At 46.5% G+C, this 21,964-nt stretch overlaps 1 protein-coding gene across 1 annotated transcript in view; it reads left to right on the top strand.

The window, feature by feature from the left end:
- kdm4c (lysine (K)-specific demethylase 4C) overlaps positions 1-20,753 on the top strand; it is a 145,366-nt gene extending 124,613 nt beyond the window's left edge. Inside the window, exons 18-22 of the mRNA XM_061252461.1 lie at positions 2,604-2,792; positions 3,904-4,074; positions 11,729-11,848; positions 18,375-18,467; positions 20,513-20,753. Of these exons, the coding sequence (XP_061108445.1) occupies positions 2,604-2,792; positions 3,904-4,074; positions 11,729-11,848; positions 18,375-18,467; positions 20,513-20,686 (747 nt within the window). The 3' untranslated portion in view covers positions 20,687-20,753. The remainder of the gene's footprint in view (positions 1-2,603; positions 2,793-3,903; positions 4,075-11,728; positions 11,849-18,374; positions 18,468-20,512) is intronic.
- The last annotated feature ends 1,211 nt before the right edge of the window (positions 20,754-21,964 follow it).

Genomic DNA, 21,964 nt, shown 5'->3' with positions numbered 1-21,964 from the left:
AAATAAAATGGACTTGTAAAGTATAGAGTTTGTTCTTTATCATGTATTATGTATTGGATTGTCTGCCTCACTGAAAAGCTTTGTTTGAAACAATGCCAAGAAGCGCTCCTGTCCTTCAACACAGTTATTGACTTACATTCGCAATAGCTGGAGAAATAAAATCATTTCACTTAACTGGCATGAATACCACAGCCTTAATGGTATTATCTGAAAACTGGTAGCAGGTGGTAAATGTGATAAAACTGGCCACTGTTTGCTGTACTGTTATGTATTGATTTCAGGGCTGCTTAATCACTGTGCTGAAGAACTGAATATGTGGTTCAAACTTATAACGGTCTCCCTGGGTAATCCTGTTAGTCCACTGTTAGCCTGATGGAGACCTGTGTTAACCCTTTGCTGCCTGTAGCCCACTACAGGATTGTTTGTTATGTATACAGTACAGTCCAAAAGTCTTTGAATTGTTACAGAGAACATTTTGTATTGTGTAAAATAAAGTAACATATTACACCACTTTTCAGATAAAAACTAGATGGAGGCTGTCTGGGCGCCAGAAGCAATCGAGACTGCAGAAGAACTGCACGTAGCAAGTTCTTCAGTATGTTTAGTACAGCCTACAAGCTGATTTTGATGCAGAATTGATGCAGTTTTAAAGGCAAAAGGTGGTCACAACAAATATTGATTTGATTTAGTTTTAACTGTTTACTGCTCTTTATATAAAAGTTTTCGGTATTTAGAAACTCTTCATTTACATTTACATTCACATTTTAGTCATTTGGCAGACGCTTTTAATCCAAAGCGACTTACAAGTGCATAGGTTCTTCCACAAATTAAAGAATAATGAGATAATCATTTCATTATTTCGAAGCATCTTTGTGTTCTATGATTTATATGTGCATAAGACTTTGTACAGTACTATAGACCTTTATTATTCTTTTTCCCCAGAAACATGCTGTGCTTTTGGCCGAAGTGCTCCGGTAGCCCCAGACTGGCACTTCTCAGTAACCTAAGTGACTTGTGTGTGATTTTCCGCGGCCCGGTGTCTTGGGTGTAAAATTGGAGCCTCTTGTGATGATATCAGGGTTCGTGGCTGTGATATTAAGTGGAGTGGCACTCTGGAAAGAGGCCGAGATTAGTTTCACTCTGTGAGCGCCTGGCAGACAAATAATGGGATCTGGTGCCGGAGCGCGGAGGGGGCGAGCAAGCCCCCCTGCCCCGGTGAAAGAGCTCCACACGCCCCTGAGAAAGCGCTCCACACGCCCCTGAGAAAGCGCTCCACACGCCCCTGAGAAAGCGCTCCACGCGCCGTAGTCTCATCACATACAGGAACCCCTCCTTCCCCGTCCAGCACGGACACGCCATCGTAGTTAAAGACAGCGATGACTTGGGGCTGGCTCAGACACTGTAGGGGGATCTTCCCTTCCTCAATCCGCCGGTCCAACACGGTAAATGTGATGTGGGCTTCCCATGAGCCTTTGCTCTCTCTAGCCGTGCTCCCCATCGAATACGGAGGCGTTCGCGCACAGGAAGTGACACGTTTTAACCGTGGGCTGCGGCCCACAGGACTGCTTTGCTCCCGTAAGCAGCAGCGTTCGGAGGTGGTTAGGAAGGAAATGGGAGACGTTGCTCGACTTTCATTGAGGAAACCGGAGGATTTAAAAGCACTGGTATCGCTGTGTCTGCTGTTACAGCGTTTGGGGCTCTGCGATGCTGCATATGTATGCTTTTGTGGGTTGATGAAATCTCACTATCCCACCACCAGTAAACTCTGTTTGACAATTATACAGCGCACCAAGGAGCCGCCAATAAAAACTAGCAGTGTCGTAAAAAGTGCTTTAAAAGGAAAGTAATTTGGCTCTTCGGGAATAGCCCTGCTCTGTGTTGCTGCGAGGCTGCATGTTGGACTGTTTCACAGAATGTGCTAGAAAAACCGCAGACCTGGGACAAATACATAATTGTTTTGGATGCAAATACTTTTCTCTGCTCGATTGAGTTTGCCTGGTGCGGTTGAGCCAACCAAGAGGACCAGAAGGTGGAGTTTGCAGTTTTTGGGAGTATTTCAAAGGTTCCAGTACACCAGACAAGTGTTGAATCCAAAATAATGATGTATTTGACTCCGGTCTGAAGCACAGCTGGCTAATCTGTGAAAGATTGTGCTAAACTAGTGACAGACAGCGGCACTGAACCGTATTTATCCTCCTCACACAGCAGTCAGAGTACCCCCATAGCTTAACCAAATTTATTAGCACTTTAGCGCACCAGGCAATTACCTAGCGTGTCTGTGGGGCTTAGCTGGGGGAGTAAGTGCAATGTAATGGAGAGAGTATCGTTTGTTTTAACGCTAAAGTTCCGGTTGCTGTAAATACTGCGCTTCCCCAGAGAAGAAATTAATTTGAGCAGCGGTACTGTGAATTAGTCATAATCAAGCTGTTTCCACACAAAAAGATAATGAACAGCAAAAATCTCCTAATGGCATTTCCTCTTTTTCCTCAACCCAACTACAGTAGTAATCTAATCCAATTTGCGGGAGATGGCATTGAGTAAGGTTTATAATCGAGGCAGGATTTGATTTGAATGTTTTTTTTTTTTTTTTTTCTGGTTCTCAGAAATGTGTCTACTGTCGTAAGAGGATGAAGAAGGTGTCGGGGGCGTGCATCCAGTGCTCCTGCGGTCGCTGCCCCACGTCCTTCCACGTCACGTGTGCGCACGCGGCGGGCGTCACCATGGAGCCCGACGATTGGCCGTACGTGGTGTTCGTCACCTGCCACAGGCACCAATTGCGGAGCTCGACCGCCGTAAGTGGAGGCCCTGAAGTGCCGCGCCCGCGGAATGTCAGTTTTGACAGTTAAACTGCTGTTGACTTTCAAAAGAACGTTCCAGAATGGAGCCAGTTCATGTCCCTGGGTTAGACATTTTTCTTTCGTTTTTTTTTTTATTCCCTTAAGAAAAACTGAAAGAAATGGACGTGTCAAGCAAAGTATAAGTTTCAAGGAAAAATCATTATTTTTTTCTTTTCTTCCTTTGGGCTGGAAGTTAAACTGCCCTGTCCTTTCTTTTTGTCCTGAAGAACAACAGCAGTTACATAATCAAATAAATTGCCATGAATTATGTTTCTATTAAGATTACATTTTGGCATTAAGCAATTAGGGACAGCAACAAAGGTAGCAGTCTGAAGATTGACGTCATGCCATAGTTTACTGGAGACTAAGTTGAGCCTGAGGACACAAACCTTAATGATAGTCTTGCAGTCTTTAGAAATGACCTCATATAATATATGGCAAAATAGCAAGCTGTTGGCTGACAGTTCCAAGAGAAAAATAGCTCCCGTCAGTTTTCCAAAAGCAGTCTGCTGATGTTATGACACTACTGGAGTTTTGGCAATGTCTTTGCTTGTTAGGGTCGGAGGTGGGAGGTCCAGGGGTCAGAAAGTCCTGCCAGGCGTTTCTTCCACTAATTAACTCATTATAGTTCTACCTCCTGGCTGACGAATTGTGCTAATTAGCAAATCCAGGAACAAAATACTGATGGCGATGTCACTGGAGCTGGGTCACATGTTATGGTTTTGGATTCAAATAGGCCTGCTCTTCTGTGCTCGATTGATTTTGCCTGGTGCAAGTGAGCCAACATAGAGGACCAGAAGGCAGGATTTGCACTTTTTGAGAGTATTATCATAGGTCCCAATACACCAGACAAGCTCAATAAAGTGTAGAATCCAAAACAATGATGTCCTATTTGACCCTGGTCTGAAACACAAGCTACCCAGTCTGTTAAAGGTCTGTGCTAAACTAGTGACAGACACTGTATTTCATAGGTTCCGTTACCCCAGGAAGGTATTTGAGTGTGAAACAGCGGCGTTGTTTGACCCGGGGGGGGATGTCACGTGACGACGTTTCCTCCCCTCCGCAGAAGAGCGCAGGCTGCAGGAAGGACATCGAGGAGGGCCAGACCGTCATCGCCAAGCACAGGAACCTGCGCTACTACAGCTCACGCGTGCGGGAGGTCCTGTCCCACACCTTCTACGAGGTCATGTTCGACGACGGCTCCTTCAGCAACGACACCTTCCCCGAGGACATCGTGGTAGGCTCAACCCCGGTTCTGAACCCTTCTCGGCTTCTCCAGCCGTCTCTGAGTCTCTCCCACCGAGAAACGAACGCAGGACTGCAGTATTATACAGCCGAGGTCAGCGTGGTTATTTAGTCTCAAACATTGTCCGTTTACACTGGCGATTCTGCAGTTCCTGGTACTGTGGTGGTGAGAAAGTTCAGGTGGCTCCTGTGTTTGAAAGTGAGTCTAAGGAATTATCACTTTAGTCACTTTAAAATAACTGTCAGAGGAGTAAGTACAGTAAGGGATTCTCTGTCCTAAAAATTATTATGGCAGCTGAGCAATGTCTGTCTTATTCCACTAATACTTTCTCTGTATTATAAACTATTTTCTGTCTGTTATGCTGGTTTGGTTCATTCTTGTCCACTCAGTATGGAGTTTGGACAGGTCACACATACATTAGTTATTTTTCAGACCAAGGTCATTTTTTATAAAAGGTGTATGTGAAAGTGCTTCTGGTGGGCAGGTATGAAGAACACATCAGCCTCTGTCTTGTGTTTCTCTCAAATAATTTCTGTAGGAATACCGTTAAAAGTACGTTAAACGGGAGGGGTTAAAGGTTACGAAGGTTACTGTAATTCTGCTGTGGAATTATCTTAAGTTCCATGACTTTTAATTAAGAGGGAGAGAGTGAGAGATTGCGAGAGAGAGAGGGAACAGGAGAGAGAAAGTTGGATAGTGAGTGGAGTGAGAGAGCAAAAGAGGCGAGAAAGATTGAGACAGAGAAAGCAGAAACCTAAATTACATGCCAGTGAGGATCATTGGCAGTTGGTAGTTAATCCTGAAGTGAAAAGCCTATCTCTCAGTCACGGGCTTTGGTCAGTCGGGTCTCTGTGATTGACTTCTGCTCCCAGCCCTAACCCCCCCACCCCCATCCCACAGCAAGATCAGCGCAGCTGTTGGGCCCTTAACCCCACACTGCTCCAGGGGGGATTGGCCCCTGCTTAGACTAAGCAACCGTAAGTGCCTTTGGATAAAGGTGTCGGCTAAAGCACCTCTTCTGGAACATTCCCCCATTTGAAAAAAAAAGGTCTGCCTGTCCTGTCTCCTGCCGGAGTAGGCACAGGAAGCGGTTTTTTCTCCCCGCCGCTGTTTTGTCTCAGAAGCTGCACCGTCGTCCTCCCTCTTCCTGATCCGTGTGGCTTTGCTGTGTGCCCACAGCGGAAAACTGCGACGTTCCCGTTCCTGCGCGGGGAAAACGGGGAGGAAACAGAGCTAGACTCCAGACAGGCGGTTCAGACAGCCCGGACGTTCCTGATCCTCTGCCTGTTTGAGTTGTGAAAGCTGCTGCTTTGCGCTTCCCGTGATATTTGGGATCGGTTCGGCATCTCCCAGAATTTCAAGGACAAACACGTTCCGTATGCACACAGCCTTGGGGGCGGGGGTGGGGGCACCCTGTTACTCCAGGGTGGGTTTTTATCTTATTTCTGTAGCGCTATGTATTTTCAGTTCATATTTATTCAAGCAGTTCACATTATAATTCATCCTTTGTGCTTTTTTCTATTTTTTTTAAATCCATTTATTTTTCAGAAACAGCCATCTGTTTGCTGACACAGGGAGAAACACACGCTTCCCTTACCCTGGGCCCAGATGTACAGTACAGAGTATTTTTCTGCGGTAAACTCCACCAAGTAGACTCTAGTTTAAGAGTGTACTCCTGGTATTTTACCCACAGCGACATAAATCAACCATGATAAGACTGAAGATCGTTTTCCTCAAGCAGAAAAAGACTAGCTTGTTTTAAGTTTTAAGTCTGAATTTAAGACTAAAATACTTGTTGAGATTGGTCTTTTTTCCGTTTTTTCAGTGCTTGTTCAGATATTTCTGGGTTCACGCACTTTGCTCCGTGTGGTGCTCTGTGAAGCTGTAGATCTGAGGATCTGAACTCCAGGGGAACGTTGAGTGAGATGTTCTGGCGCTAATCCCGCTCTGCGTCTCCGGGCGGATCAGTGTGGGATCTGCAGGCTCTTGTGTCCCCGGCGTGACTACAATTACCCCGTGTCCTGACCGAGACGTGGCCACCCCACACCCCGTTAGGAAGAGCGCTGCTTCATATAAACCCTCTCCGTCTGGAGAGAGAGCATTCAGCCTGCCACGCTGATCAAAGCGGGGACTGCAGGGGGGACGTGCTGTTAAGTACAGAACGGATTCTGAGCAGGACTGAGCGTCGCAGAGAAGATTTCAGTGGGATCAGATCCCCGTAACGTAGCCACAGATGTCCTTTACCCGCTTTAAAGGCAGACTCTACGGGCCTTCAGTTCAGCGTGAAGCCTCCCGCCTCGCCCCTTTTTAATGCATCTGATCGAACCAAAGAGAGTAAAAATAAAATGTATGAATATTTATTCTGCCTTTATTCCTTGCCAGCCTTTTAAAAAGAAAAAAGAAAAACGCAGCGTCTGCAGAAGGTGGGGATCTGCATTAATTTTACTTTAACTCCCCCTCACCCCATCATGTGCCTCCTTATTGCCCTTCACCCATGGTCAGCAGAAAACTCCATCACTCACTGACTCTCTTTCTGAGTCACTGACTAACTCACTCACTCACTTGCTCACTCACTCACTCACACACACACACACACACACACACACTCACTCACTCACTCACTCACACACACACTTACTCACTCACACACACACTCACTCACTCACTCACTCACTCACACACACACTTACTCACTCACTCACACACACACTCACTCACACACTCACTCACTCACTCACACACACACTCACTCACTCACTCACTCACTCACTCACTCACTCACTCACACACACACTCACTCACTCACACACACACACTCACTCACTCACTCACTCACTCACTCACTCACACACTCACTCACTCACTCACACACTCACTCACTCACTCACTCACACACTCACTCACACACACACACTCACTCACACACTCACTCACACACACACTCACTCACACACACACACACACACACTTGCTCACTCACACACTCACACTCACTCACTCACACACTCACTCACTCACTCACTCACTCACTCACTCTCACACTCTTTCAATCACTCCCTCACTCAGACTCACTCTCCCTAGCAGACTCCCTGTCCGTCCCTAACCCCCTGGATAATGTGAAAGACAGGGCCCTACTTACGGCGTAATGCCTTTAATCTCTGCAGAACACCACTGCTCACCCTCCAACCAAATAACTCCCCCTGGCACCTGTCCTGCGTGATGTCACTGAAGACTCAGGAATGTTCCGGGCTCTGCAGTCTTCCCTCCTGCCAGACCGCCCCGATACACACACACACACTGCTACTGTTGATATGTTTCCTGTATGTTTAATTTAACATAAAGTACTCCACCTTCCTCTCTGCAGTATTAATGTAGCCTAAATAAAACGTGATTTCGGATTTGGGGAAATTAACAATAAGACAGAAAAAAAACAAACAAAAAAAAGATTAAAAAAAAGAAATGGGCATTCTCTGTGGTCTTTGAGCGATTAACAGCTGTTACGATCTGACACAAACCGGAAGATCATTCCGCACGGGATCAGAACGGAATGTTATCTCTCCCTGCGAGTTCCCTGCCTGGAATGTGGAGGTAGAGGGGAGCAGTCCCAGATTCCGGGGAACGCTGACAGCGGGAAGGTGCAGGGGGAGATAAGCCGCGGTTCTGGAGGTAATCCATTCGGGTGTTTAAAGTAAGCAGCGGAAACGTCTGAATCTTTCCCAGGGAGCGCTCCGTGGGGAGCCGGGGACGGGGGCTAAAAGCGGAGTAATATTCTCAGACGATCCCGCTCCAGCTGACAGCTCGCCGGGAGGAGTTTAACACGCCAGCGGACCGCGCGTACGCCCGTGGGCAAGGCGCGTCAACCGGCGCTATTCTAACAGACATCGGCAAGACAAACCCACACACTCTGAGGGCTTTCATCACGTCTGTCTGACCAGCGTGTATCCCACCAAAGACAATAAATAAATAAATAGATAAATGAATAAAACCACTTTGGTGATGCAATCCCCCAAATCTAATCAAAGAGCATTCGAGATTGCGCATATTCTAAATTCAAACAAAATCAATGTCATACTTGGCATAGAAAATGAGTAGGCTGAGATCATGAAGTTATGAAAAATATTTCATAGTAAAACAGGCTATTGCCTCTGCATTAGCATTGAGCTGTTTGTGTGACGATTTTGTACGTGATGTAGGCCTATGCATAGGCAAAAGCTTCTTCGTGTTGTCATAGTAGGCTAGTAGTCTTATGTCATTGTTTAATCTGGTTTGTTTCTTTGAGTCCTCCCTGGCTCTTGTGCCCATAGACAGGCTGTAACTAGCCTACCGTTCTTTCATAATACATTTAAATCTGTATGTTCCCTGCAACGGTACATTATCAGAGGTATGTAGGCCTACGCGCTTCAAACCGCCACTAAACCCAGCGGCGGTTCATTATGAGCCGGATTAAGCAGCGCGGTTCCGCATGGGCGTATCGGTCTCTGGAGCGGTGGGGGAGGCTTGGCAGGATCCCTGCACACTGACCAATCACTCGCCGCTCCCGAAGAGCCAGGACCCCCCCCCCCACCTCCCCGCTCTGTGCAGCCTATACAGGCTGCTGACTCCCAACAGCGACTCGTTCTCCTCCGGAATCTCGTCAGCTTCCTGATGGGGTCGGGAACCTCCCGGCCCGCCCGGAACGTTCTCCACGCACGGTAATGTGTGTAAATAATAAATAAATAACCGTCTAAAGGATGGTGGAGACATGAAATGGCTAATCTGACCTCGGAACTCACGCAAGCCAGCTCTTCGCAGTCACGCCCTTTCCCTGTTCCGGGAAGATTTGCTTTGAAGCAGCAAGGTGCAAAAAAAACCAGATTGCTTTGTGTACTTATCTCTCCGGCAAATTCTTCAGGCCTGTGTACTTCCTGACGCACACATACATGCACACATGTATACTTCCCCACAATTTGATACGAGATATATTTATTTATTCGAATTTTATTTAACCCGGCAGAAATGAGAGTCTATCTTTCCCCTCTTTTTTTTTTTTTTCTTTTTTTTTGAAATAAAGTTTCATCTGCTCAGAGCTGAATGTTAACTAATTATTTCTGTTATCTGGCGCCGTGGCGTGGACTCCTATCAGCCTGACACAGCAGCGGCAGTGATAAGGCCTGGTGCAGGGAGGCAGCCGATGTTTAATCAGAAATACGGCCAGCGCTGCCGCTCATTAAAGCACCACTGAAGGTGGTTTGTTTAATCTCGTCTTCCTCCCTCCCGATCGAAGCGGCAGGAGGATTTACTCTCTCTCCCCCACAACCATTTTCATTTTTCTGTGTGGATATTACGGGAGCTAAACTCAGAGATTGCCGTTTATTTAAGGAAAAGGATACGGCAGCCGCAATCTTTACGTACACGTGTTCTCTCGCTGGAAACAAAGTGGATGGATCGTTGCATTTATATAGAGCTTTTCTAGACGTTCAAAGCGCTTTACAGTGATGAGGGGGAAACTCGCCTCAACCACCACCGCTGTGTAGCACCCGCCTGGGTGAAGCACGCCGGCCATTTTGTGGGAAAACGCTCCCCACACACCAGCTGAGGTGGAGAGGGAGAGCACAATGTTTTTGCCAATTGAATTAGATGGCAGGTTGAAAGAACCAGGTTTGGGAATTGCGTGCGTGCGTGCGTGCGTGCGTGCGTGCGTGCGTGCGTGCGTGCGTGCGTGCGTGCGTGCGTGCGTGTGCTTGCTTTTTTCATTTTCTGTTCTCACTGGTCACCCATTTCATTTGAACTAGTTTGCTGCATAGCACAACCTTAGTTGTTTGGAGGAACCCAACTAAACAAATGTTTGGCGTGCTTCAAGCTGTGTGTTGGACGGATATGAGATTTGAGGGAGGAAAGAAGTCTTGGTTAAATGTTAGCCTTTCTGTTTGTTCTGCTCGTTAACTTTCAGACGCTCAGATGCATTATTAATTCTCGCTGATGTTGAAAGAGCGCTGTAACATCGTTCTTCCTTCAGTGACTCGTGGCCTTTCACAACATGCTCCCTCGGAAACAGGAGTGATTCATTTGTAATGATCCCGACACGCTTAAAACTTGGGTGAATAATTGCATGCGCTTATTATAGTGTTTCGATCAATGGACACGCGTACACGCATGTGCGCAGTCTCGATCGGATGCAAGGCGAGATTCACTCCTGGCAGAAGTGTGTTGGAACACTTTGTTTGACCAAAATGTCTCTCTAGAAAGCCCATCACCATCACTGCTGCTAAATCCCACGAACGTGGCGATTAACACACGGAGCCTCTTGACTGCTGCAGTTTTGACCCAGAACAGGGCATGTCATGCCTCAGAAATGGGGCATAATTGGCGAGAGTCTGTGTTGTCTAATGACGATCGAATCATCTTAATTGTGAACGCTCGGAGCCAACAAAAACATTAGCGCAATTAAGCCGCAATTACAATCATTGAAGAATTCACGTAGAGTTTCTAAAAGGTGTCTCCAATTCTGCTCTGGAAGTAAAACAGAATGTGGAGTTTGAAAGTGAATGTTTTCCTTCCATTGAAATACTCCCTGCTTCGTTGCAGAGGTAAATGGGAGTGGGATTAAGGATTTATCAGGTTTCCTAGCTGCTGAGGTGAGATTCTGTTTTATATGAATGTCATGGACGCATGAAGTGGCCTGTGGCGTAGTGGTTAAGGTACATGACTGGGACCCGCAAGGTCGGTGGTTCTAATCCTGGTGTAGCCACAAACAGATCCGCACAGCCACTTAACCCTGCATTGCTCCAGGGGAGGATTGTCTCCTGCGTAGTCTAATCAACTGTAGGTCGCTCTAGATAAGAGCGTCTGCCAAATGCCAGTAATGTAATGTAATGTAATTACTGCATGATAACACAGTAATATGAAAGCACCGATAATTTGAGAATATGTATATCATCTTTGATAATTTGCACAGCGAAACAGAAGGGGGTGTGGAAGGGGCGTGTGATTGGACGAGAGCGAGCCTCTCTGTGCGGACCGCCGTGTTTACCGTGAACAGTTGTTTGAGAAGTTGGCGGTTAGCCCTTCACCTGGCCGCCAGGTGACTTATCACTGGTTTCCCAAAAACTGCAGAGGGGCGAGAGAGGACAGAGGGCGTGGTCCCTCGCTCCAGGCACTGATTAGATTTTTGGGTGTGGGGGACGGGATACTCACTCTGAATTCAACAGCTTCCGGAACCTTCTCTTGGTCCTTCTCTTGCTGTGCCCTTCCTGATTATCGGACTTCTTTCGAATTAAGATCAGAACGGCTGAAACAACAAATTATGTTCAAAAAGCAGTTGATGAAAGTATTTATCTTTTCTGAAATCTGACTGAACTGTGCCCTGCTCATTTCTAACTGTTCAGCTCTGTGGGATAACTTGGTGTACAGTTTTTTTTTTTTTACAAATAAAGGGCCAATAGACAGGCAGCAGAGGGTTGAAACAGGGGCAGAATCTTGTGGTCCCAAGCCTGGGTGGAGCTTGTTTCAGCTGATGAAATTCAGCATCTCTTGCTCTCTGGCCAATCAAATTCAGTACCTCTCACAGTCTGACTAATCAGATTCAGCGCCTCTCGCTCTCTGGCCAATCAGATTCAGCACATCTCGTTCTCTGGCCAATCGGCACCTTTCCCTGTCTGTGTTCCAGAGTAGAGACTGTGCCCGTCTGGGCCCTCCGGAGGTCGGAGAGGTGGTGCAGGTCAAGTGGCCCGACGGCCTGTTCTACGAAGCCAAGTACCTGGGATCCAACACCTCCTACATGTACCAGGTGAGTCCGCCCGTCACGCGTGGACGTGCGACGCACGGCACTCTGGGTAACAAATGCGACGCACCGTAACGTAAAAGCTCCAGGCTTTAGCAGGGCGACTTCATTTTCTGGTTTATTAACACTGTTAATTGCTGTACGCAGTGAAAGACTCGAAGGTAGGCTTTGTTTTGTGAAGAGACGGTATTCACAATTAGCCCGCGTTAGCGCTGTTTAGCGACCTCGCACCTACACTTGTCTCGGGGCTAGCGCTGCTGTTAGCCTGTTAGTGCTCACGTCACCAGCGAGGATGCCCCCTGGTTGCTTCACGTTAGCTAATTAGCTGTGCTTAGCAGACGGGCGTCTGCCTAATGAGTGGCTGTGGGAACGCACACACGTTTCCCCTGATTGGTAGCTTGTAGGTACGGCGTCATTGACATAGAGACAGAGGCGGCTATTTATGTTACACAGTGGAGCCAATGAGGGCCCAGACTGGGACACCGCCACCGTTACATTCTGTGGGGAGAAATTCAACCCTGTATGCATATTTTTAAATAGGTAAGACATGCTTATGATTAATTGAGTAGTCAACAGTATTGTCAACAGTGTACATTTCAAAAATTTCCTCAAAATTCCGCATATTCCCTCAAAATTCCTCAAAAAGGGAAATTGACAACCCTCCCCCAGGCAACCAGGCCATGGAGGAGTTAGTGAGCTGGACTGAGAGACGGGGGGAAAAGGCAGGAGACCACAGCACTTTTCTGAGAGAGATGGAATACAGTTTCAAATATTAAAACACCTGTGTTAAATTATTAAACTCCCAGCCCACGGTGTGGGAGCAGGGAAGGGCCAGACACGCTCTCCCAAATACTCTCCTGTTTCCCTCAGATTCACACACTCTTCTGATTCTGATTCTTCACAGTGTATAGTTGTGTGGCTGGCTGTTTTTAAGAGCAGTTCTGGCGGGGGTGAGGTTTTGAGGACTATCGCTAAAAAAGCTGATTCTAGAATTCATCTATCAGCATTGTAAAGGTGTTTGTGTCTGCGCCCCTACCCAGGAATATGCTGAAATGAAGGTGTTTGTGCACTACAAACAAAAATATTATACGCCCATATAAACATACAGCTTTTGTGTGTGTGTTCTTGTATATGTATTATATGTGTGTATATACGTGTGTGTGTGTGCGTGCGTGTGTGTGTGTATGTGTGTGTGTGTGTGTGTGCATGTGTGTGTGTGTGTATATATACGTGTGTATGTGTGTATGTGTGTATATACGTGTGTATGTGTGTGTGTGTGTGCGTGCGTGTGTGTGTGTATGTGTGTCTGTGTGTCTGTGTTATTCGTGTTTTTTCTCCTGTAAAGCTGTATCTGTCTCTGAGGAATAGCGTGCTGTGCTGTAGAGATGCCTGGTACTAAGGGAAAGAGGACAGCTCTGATTTTCAGTGCTGTGCTGGAGAAGTGGACAGTATTTATGACAAGGGCTGTTCACTCAAAACCAATAAGCCACTTGTTTCTTCATTCAGAGGCTATTATTAGAAATCCTCAACCGCTCTCTTAGGACACACAAAAGACCAAGCAAAGATAAGAAAATAAATGTTTATAAATCATAGATGAACCCAACCAGTGATCACATTGAATCCTGTGTATGTCATATGTAGAGGATATCGAAGCAACTGTGGCAGGTATTAATGCACGCCAAATACACGCATGTAATTCTGTTGGGTTTGGACGACAGTTGACCTAACATTATAAGAATATAAAAACATAACATGATCATCTTATTTATGTGATTCAGTGTACCGTGCTGTATCTGATATCCTCAAGCAGAACAATATGTTTATATGAATGACTTGGCCATTTTCTTTTCTTTTTTTTTGTGTGACTGGGCTTCACATTGGGTTGTTTGAACTCTGAAGGGTACAGATCCCTCGGTTCATTCTGCCTTGTTTGTGCTTAAAAATATCCATGAAAACACGGGGATGAGGAATGGCATCAGTTTGAGTTTAGTCATTGAAGATTTTACATTTCATAAATGGTTCCTTAAAACCACACCGAGTGCTGACCTGCTTGCCCGGTTGGAAGTCCTGGATCTTTGTGTTTATTTCTGTAGAGCTGTCCTCTTCATCCGCTGGTAACTGAGGTCACGTCAACATTTAACATCCAAACACAATAATCTCAGGGAACCCAACAGACGTCAACGAATTACAACGGTGAAGGAAACTAAAGTTCAAAAAAGTGTCATTTCTTTCCCCTCAAACCACGGAGGGGGAGAAGGGTTCTGTTACGTTCTGGCTCCAGACTTGTTCTCGCTGTCGTGCTGTCTCCTGGATGACGGCTCTGAACTGCGCCTGACCCACGTCCAACCAGAACCAGACAAAAGTTTTCTTGAGAAAAACGCAAGGAAAACAAGCTAATGGACGCTGTGGCTTTGAGAGGGGAGCTTTGTGGAACGGCATGTTATTCCCCCGGTGTGGGAAGGGCAATTCAGAGAAACGTTGAGACAAACATTCAAAATGGCCGTGGAATCGTCCAAGCATGTGGTGTGCCTTTTCAGCCTGCTGGGTGCTGCTCTCTTTCCAAAAAGTCGCGCCTGCACCCTGGACCCTACCAACACTTATCGATACTGTCCTCCTTCTGGAAGAGTCATTGACTGCATATCCAATACTCATCACGTCATGGAATGCCTGCTTTTCCCCCCATTACAGAATCTCGGGCCAGGGACAGTAATATTTGATCGACCATGTCAAACGGCAGTCCATTCTTAAGAAAAAATGTATATCCCCCGAACAATTTCACTTTCATTTCAGCTTCAGAAGTCCATTGAATAGGCTTCATCTTATTCCTCCTGTCAAGTGATATCACATGAAATCAAATGAAGAAGAATGGTCACAACAATGCCGAAATGGGCTGATTTTAGAGGTGCATGTTCATTTATAAAAGAAATTATATTTCATCCGTTAATATCGTGTAGGTAGCATTGCAGAAGTTCCAACTTCTGTTATGTTTCAAAAGCACCAGCGTTATTAATATACCCGTTCATATCTTGACACAGGCTTATGCTGTGATACAAATGAACTGTTGATACGCAAAGTGCTTCTTTAGACGTTTCTGCATGTTTTTTGTTTTCTCTGGGCCCGATACTTACGCCCCTACCTCCTTGCGCTCACACTCGCGGTACACAGTGTAACCGGAACCGTGTTTAAAAAAACCGGAGAATCGGGGAGAGAAGATGTCAAGACCTTCAAAGCAAAATGCGATAAGAGGCAAAAACAAAGTCTCAGTCAACAACTCCTGAAGGCAGTTAAACTCAACTCAATAACAGCTTCAAACCGTGGATCCGGTTACCACGACGCCCATCAAATACTGCCAACCCGACTGACCTCTAAAACAAACGGAAGGATTTCATGAACAAGACAGCTTTTCACCAGCAGCCAGCGCTGTCTCCAAACCCTCTCAAATCTGCCGTTAGCTGTCCCTTCTCACAGGTACCTAGAATACCGCTGAAGGTGTACGGAGGGAGGGGTTTATTTATGTAATGTTCCCGTGTGAATGCCCCTGACGGAGCTCTGCGTGTGTTCGCGTGAATGAGTGTGGGGAAAAGTGTTGAGGTGCCCACTCGTTGGTGCGGGCGAGTGCCAGGTACGGCGTGTTCTGGAGAACGCCGTGAGAGAGGCTGCGGATGACTGAAGTGCCCGTTGGCGTTGGCGGCACGCCAGCGTAATGAACTATGATCGGTGGCCCCTCTGCGCTGGCCTCCCCTGTGGGCTGAGGGGGTCCGGACCGGTTCCCTTCCAGCTCCTTAAAAGGGGGTTCCGCTGTCAGCATTTTAAGTGCGTCTATTTATGCCGCATTGCTCGCGACGAGCCGGAACATTCCTCGTCCTTTCCTGACCCTGGCATACTCCGCCACCGCGCAGAATGGCTGCCGGCGTGCACGCGTTCACATTCAGACTTTCAGTGCGTTTCAGCCCAGCGCCGATGTCTCTGATCGTGGGGAGAAACGGTCTCAGATTTGCACTGCCAAAACAAAAAAAAATACCTCAATCTCAACAAGTATTTTAGTCTTATATTTGGACTTAACATCTCATTTTTTGCTAAATAAGGCAAAAGTATTGCCAGTGGGGTGTGATAGTTTGACTCATTTCAAGATTTGCCAATGGGGTGAGAAAATCTCACTTGTCAAGCAGAAAGTAACTTAAAACAAGCTAAAAAAAAATATTTTAAGTCTCATTACAAATCTAAAACACTTAAGACAGACTTTTTTTTGCAGTGTGAGAAAATGGGGATGATAGCTCTGTAGGTCTGAGCACACCTCTGCACAGTATCCCTATAGTTCAGAGTAAGAGTTGTGCGTTAGTCATTGTGCAGTTCAGTTCTGTTTATCCTTTATTTACTTTTTGGATGCACCTGCTCATGCACCTGCCCGGTTGAGTGCTGTTCTTCCTCCTTTGTCTTGGTTTACAGCTCTCAAACACCCGTTCCTCAGCTTCTTATAGGAGGTTAAGCTGGAATACATTTTCAGCTAAATGTTAAAAGGTTTTTCATTGACCGGGGGCTGTTTAAATAGACATATTTACGGTCTGAATACAGGGTCACCACCCATTTCTCTGTTAAAGGTCGCTGGAACTGACCTTGAGCATTGTGTTTCATTTGACGAGTCGTCAGCTTCGCCCTTCGTATCGTCTGTGTGTCTCAAGTGCAAAAGAGCGCTACACGGGAGGGCAGGGACCTCATTGGCTGGAGGAGTCATGTGGCCGCCCCTCTGTGGAATGTTGTGTTGGACACGTGTGTCCTGATTGGAGTGGTGGTTGAGAGCGGTGTTGTTGAGTGGAAAGGCAGAGTGGATTCAGGAGTGGGCTGGACCTGACAAAATGTTACACTACAGCTATTTAACTGACTTTTTTTTTATCCAAGGCAACATACAGCTGACTAGACTAAGCCGGGGCCAATCCCCCCCGGAACAATGTGGGGGTTAAGGTCCTTGCTCAAGGGCCCAACAGCAACATTGATCTTATTGTGGCTACACTGGGGCTGGAACCACCAACCTTCTGGGTCCCGGTTGAGCACCTTAGTGAATTGGATGATAATAGTGTAGCAGATTACTTGTGGGACCCCCCCCCCCCCCCCGCTGCCCCCCCAAAGGGAGGGAAATGGAGTCCATTTTGGGGCAGGCGGGAACGGCTGCGTTTTATGCAGAAGCGCTCCTTTATGAGTTTAACGCCTGGCCACATCGCAGTGGGGGAAATGGCGAGCTCCAAAAGGCATTTTCGCACGGCGCGGAACTGCGCGGGTGTGTGAAATGGGCTCGCTGGTGTGAGTGGCATGACAATGAGGAGGCAGAAACAGTGCGCTGCTTTCAGCGTGCAATTTTTCACTTTACCCCACGTCTCCTGTGTGTGTGTGTGCGCGGGTGTGTGTGCGCGTGCGTGTAATGTGTGTCTCTGTGTGTGTGCGCGCGTGTAACTTGCGCGTCTCAATTGCGAGAGGTTTTAAATCTCAGTGTGCGATCTCAGTATAAAAAGTGTTATATTGCCAGACGGGCCTCTTGCAGTCTCACTGTGAAGTTCTGAAGTCCTCATTTCCCTCCACTTTTCCTCTGAAGATAACGGCAGATTTAAAATAGAATATTTTTCCCATTATATTGGCATTTGAGCGGTTGAAGTAGCGTGTGATTTATAAAAACACACACACACACACACACATCTCTTTTGTAATGGATGTGCATGCTGAAGAGCACTGAACATCGAGCGAAGCGGGCGGCAGACTGCCTCCCGGCGCCAGGCCTTTTATGAGCGCTCCTTTGTGCGTTTAAAAGCGCAAATAAACATGTCGGCACATTTTGCTGTCTGAAGCCGCGTTGAAATTTCCAGATATTATTTTATTCAAAGTGCAGCCCGTCAGTTTGCTGAACTGTGCGCCTGTGGAGATATTGGCATTAAAGTGCGCGGTTCGGTTTGAAGACGAGATGTCCTTTTCAGTTCTCAACATCTTTCAAGATTAGGAGAAAGCGCTACCCGGTCTCTCGCTCGGTCTCTCCCCCGGATGCAGTGAAGCCCACGCGGCCGCATTCGGGATGAATGCAGTCTGACCGAAACAATTAAACAGGTTCAGATTCATCTGCCCCTGTTTCACAGTGAGGTCACTACCCCTCGCCGTAGCAACGGGCAGCAGGGGCCGTCACATGGTGCACCCAGCGAAGATCGCTTTTCATGAAGATACTGACTCCGTGGTCTGTGCCTGATGGAACGGCAGTACTAAGCACTCCTGCCTCTGTGAACCTGTGCTGCTTGACTGGGCTGGAGTTTTAGTGAAAGTTAATTTGAGTTTTTTTTTACGGGGGAAAAAGCTTTTACTGCAGCAGAACTCACTTTAGAAAATATCAAATTGTTGCTTTGTCGACAGCCTTCGACTGGTATGGTAGTAAAATCAAAAATGATATTCATGACGACAGTGCTAATTTGGAGAAAACAGTAACGGTGGATTATTGCCAGCCTCAACACAACGTTCAGCTCCCTGCACACTGTTGTAATATTCCTGTTTATTCTTTCAGGTGGAGTTTGAAGACGGCTCCCAGCTCCTGGCTAAGAGAGAGGACGTGTACACGCTGGAGGAAGAACTGCCCAAGAAGGTGAAAGGACGTCTCGTAAGTATCTTGTAAAAACAGTCAGTCATTTCTGTTCAAAAAATGTAATTCAATATTTTATTATCATTTATTTTGGTGGTGGTGTCGTGGATGTTCCATTGGCCTTGCAGCCTCGTCCCAGCTATGATGCTTGTTCGTACTGGTGACGGAAGAGGGAACAAAATGGTGGGAACAAAGGCTAAGATGAAAAGAAAAGAAAGGCAGCATGTTCAAAGTCTCTAAACACAGATGCAGATTAGAGACTGAATGTCACAGACACACAGTTAGGAATGCTTTTTGGGGCGACATTAGGAGGTAAAAGCGGTTTCTGGAAGTTGGCAGGGTCGCCGGTTCGATCCCCTGACCTGGGTGTGTCGAAGTGTCCCTGAGCAACACACCTATCCCCCAGTTGCCCCCAACGAGGAATGAGAGGCATTAATCGTAAAGCGCTTTGGATAAAAGCGCAATATAAATGCAGTCCTTTTATAATCAAAGCTTAGCTAAGTTGGCTAGCTGCAGTTCCTAGCCGGGGGTCTGTTAGTACAAAGCTTGCTCTGTCTCCTGCCCCTGGGCGACGGTCAGGGTAAGCGTTTGATTGTATCCCCGATAGAGGCACGTGTTGTTTTCTGTGTTGTCGAGTCGTTTGTTCTGAACACTGTGGACAGTGTGACCTCCCGCTCACACTGCGTCCAGCATCGCTGGGCGCGGTTCTGACACGCTCTCCTGGGCTGCTCGTACGCCAGTGCAGTTCCTGCCCTATCCACAGCCCCTCTGTCTGGGGACTGAGCCAGCGACAGTGTGATCTGCCTCTCCTGCATTTCACTCTACTCTTTATTAGGATGTTAAGAGTAGAAATATATTCGGTAGGGTTTTTTCTGCCCCCAGACACTCTCCTTTTACATTGAAATCACTATGGCAACCCAGCAATCCATGTACTTCCTGTTTCTCACGTTATACAAGCAGTAATTGTGTTGCTGGTTTTGGTTCTATTGTGCGCATTCCGTTTTATGTGATGTCATCGATGATGTCATGGCAATGCTAATTAGCAACTAGCGCGCAAGGCGTTGTCCCATTCCGAGGCGGTTCACTCCATTGAGAAATCACTGCTCGAAATGTACAAATTCCTCACGTTTTTAGGTATTTAGCTGCCGACTTATCCACAGGGAATTACAGGGCTTACACTCTTATGTACAATCCACTGTTACTGCCTTATTCACTGAAGCCCTACCTGGTCATTGTGCTACACTGCTGCCTTACCTAATCCTGTAGCAACGGACACTCAAGCAGTTTATGCATAAAAAGTGAGTCTCTGAAGTATGTACTTAAATTAGCTTACACAAAACTGGAGCATTTCCGCTTGGGAATTCCCAGTCAAATTTCCGGTCTTCATAAATAATAAATAATGAGGCTCAATCTCTATTTCTAATTCCACGTAATTTTATTTTTATTTACTGAAGATACACCTCGTCAGCAGAGATGGACAGCACACACCAGAGGACTATACACAGGACAGAAACACATCTATGCATGCACAGATGGTTAAGTGGTGCTTTACATTACACAATGAAAAGTTTTATGTTTTTTTTCTGCCTCTTTGTTTCCTGGAGGTTTGAAATGTTAGGACACGAGCTAAACAGACTCAGAAAAAGAACTGTGTTTTAAAACACAACTTACCTTCATGATGTCAATATTTAACCGGGAGGCTTGTGGTCTCATGGAATTTCTAAATCCGTTAATCTTTTCTTGTGTTTCCCAAAATATATCCGTGTTGGATGAAAAATGTACAGGGTCATTTCAAATCTGTATAATGTAGCTGTTAATGTCTTCATAAGGAGGAGCCACATACTATTCTAGAGGGTTATCCAATCATTTTGGACCTGAGGAGGGCCGTTTTAATTTGGGGCAGCCTGTAGCCTAGTGGCTCAGGTACATGACTGGGACCCGCAAGGTTGGTGGTTCAATCCCCTGAACCCCACATTGCTCCTGGGGGGGGATTGGCCCCTGCGTAGTCCAATCGTCTGTAATTTGCTTTATCGTCTGCCAAATAACACGTAATGTGATGTCAGTCCACAGCCTCCAGCATGCGTTTCCAGGACGCCTTCCGCTCCCCCATGATCGAGGGGGAGAAGAAGAGGCAGAGGACTCCAAACTCCCGCTTCCAGAAGGACTACGTGGCAGACCCCTCCTGCCGGACCTCCGGGAAGAGCACAATCGAGCCCAGGACCGCCAAGGGGAAATAAAGACACTCCAAAAACACTAAACTTTAAAATAAACACAAAAAGTACAGACAGTGAATGCACTACGTGTCAGGAGATTGACAGGGGGGTTGGGGGGTGGGGTTTGGGGGGGGTCAGGTGAAATGTTTATACTGTGACTTCCTGAGGTTTGGTGGCATACTGCTTCCTGTTAGACCGGTGGTCACCTGGCCCCGGTCCTGGAGATGGACCGTCCTGTAGGTTTTCACTCCGACCCTGACAGAGCACACCTCATTCACCAGCGGGGTGTCTCACCCAGCTGATAATTAGTGGAATCAGGTGTGCCAAATTAGAGTGGGAGGGAAAACCTACGGGGCAGTAGATCTCCAGGAGCAGGGTCGGTGACCCCTGTCTTAGACGGATCACCCCATTGCTTTCACATCAGTCAGGGATATATATATATACATCTATATTTGTTTCATTATCTTTTTTAAAATGTTTGATTGGCACAAAAAAAAGTATGTTTTGTATTACTAATATATTCCAGCATTTCGTTCCTATTGTGGAAGATAGACTCTCACCCCCTGCACCCCTGGTTTGTTTTGAATGTTCAGTTGCTACTTTGCTGAGGTCAGAGTTCAGAGGTTCATAATTTAAGGAGATGTTTTCTTTCCAATTTGCACGTTGAGCATTATTCCTGGGTGTTACTCCTCCTCTAAAAGAGTTCATAATACTGTATGTGTAGGCAGTTGCTACGATCGCTCTACTGAATGGATCGGATCAGATTTATATTATTGAATTTAAATCTCTTTTCTAATAATTTATTTGGGCTTCCTTTTTAAACATAATGTTGACTAACCCTGCAAATGTAAAATTAAAATTCTCTTGGTTGGCTTTTAGTCTTTAGCCTTTTTCTGAGTTTGTTTTTGAGTGAATTCATCACACAGTCCATCCAAGTCGTGCATTCATTCACATATTAAATAGGCTATGTACTCAAATATTACTCAAAAGGGGCAAACTCACTCCACTATACACTTAACCCTCCCTTTTCCTACTTTATGCATCCGAGAATGTACCGACCGTCATTGCAAATAGGGACAATGTCCTGTCCATGTACATCAGGCTATACGGTACCCAGAGGCGCGGCCACACACAGATCTATAACTGGTGAGTTAACTGTGTAATGAACCACTTTAATTGATCAATTAAGTGCTGAGTAACAACATTAGCCAGCACACCCTGTGGCTCTCCAGGACCAGGAGTGAGGACCCCAGAGCACACCCTGTGGCTCTCCAGGACCAGGAGTGAGGACCCCAGCACACC

This window comes from Conger conger, chromosome 8 (genome assembly GCF_963514075.1).
Source record: "Conger conger chromosome 8, fConCon1.1, whole genome shotgun sequence".
Taxonomy (NCBI): Eukaryota; Metazoa; Chordata; class Actinopteri; order Anguilliformes; family Congridae; genus Conger; species Conger conger.
This window is presented reverse-complemented; position numbering and strand designations above follow the sequence as displayed.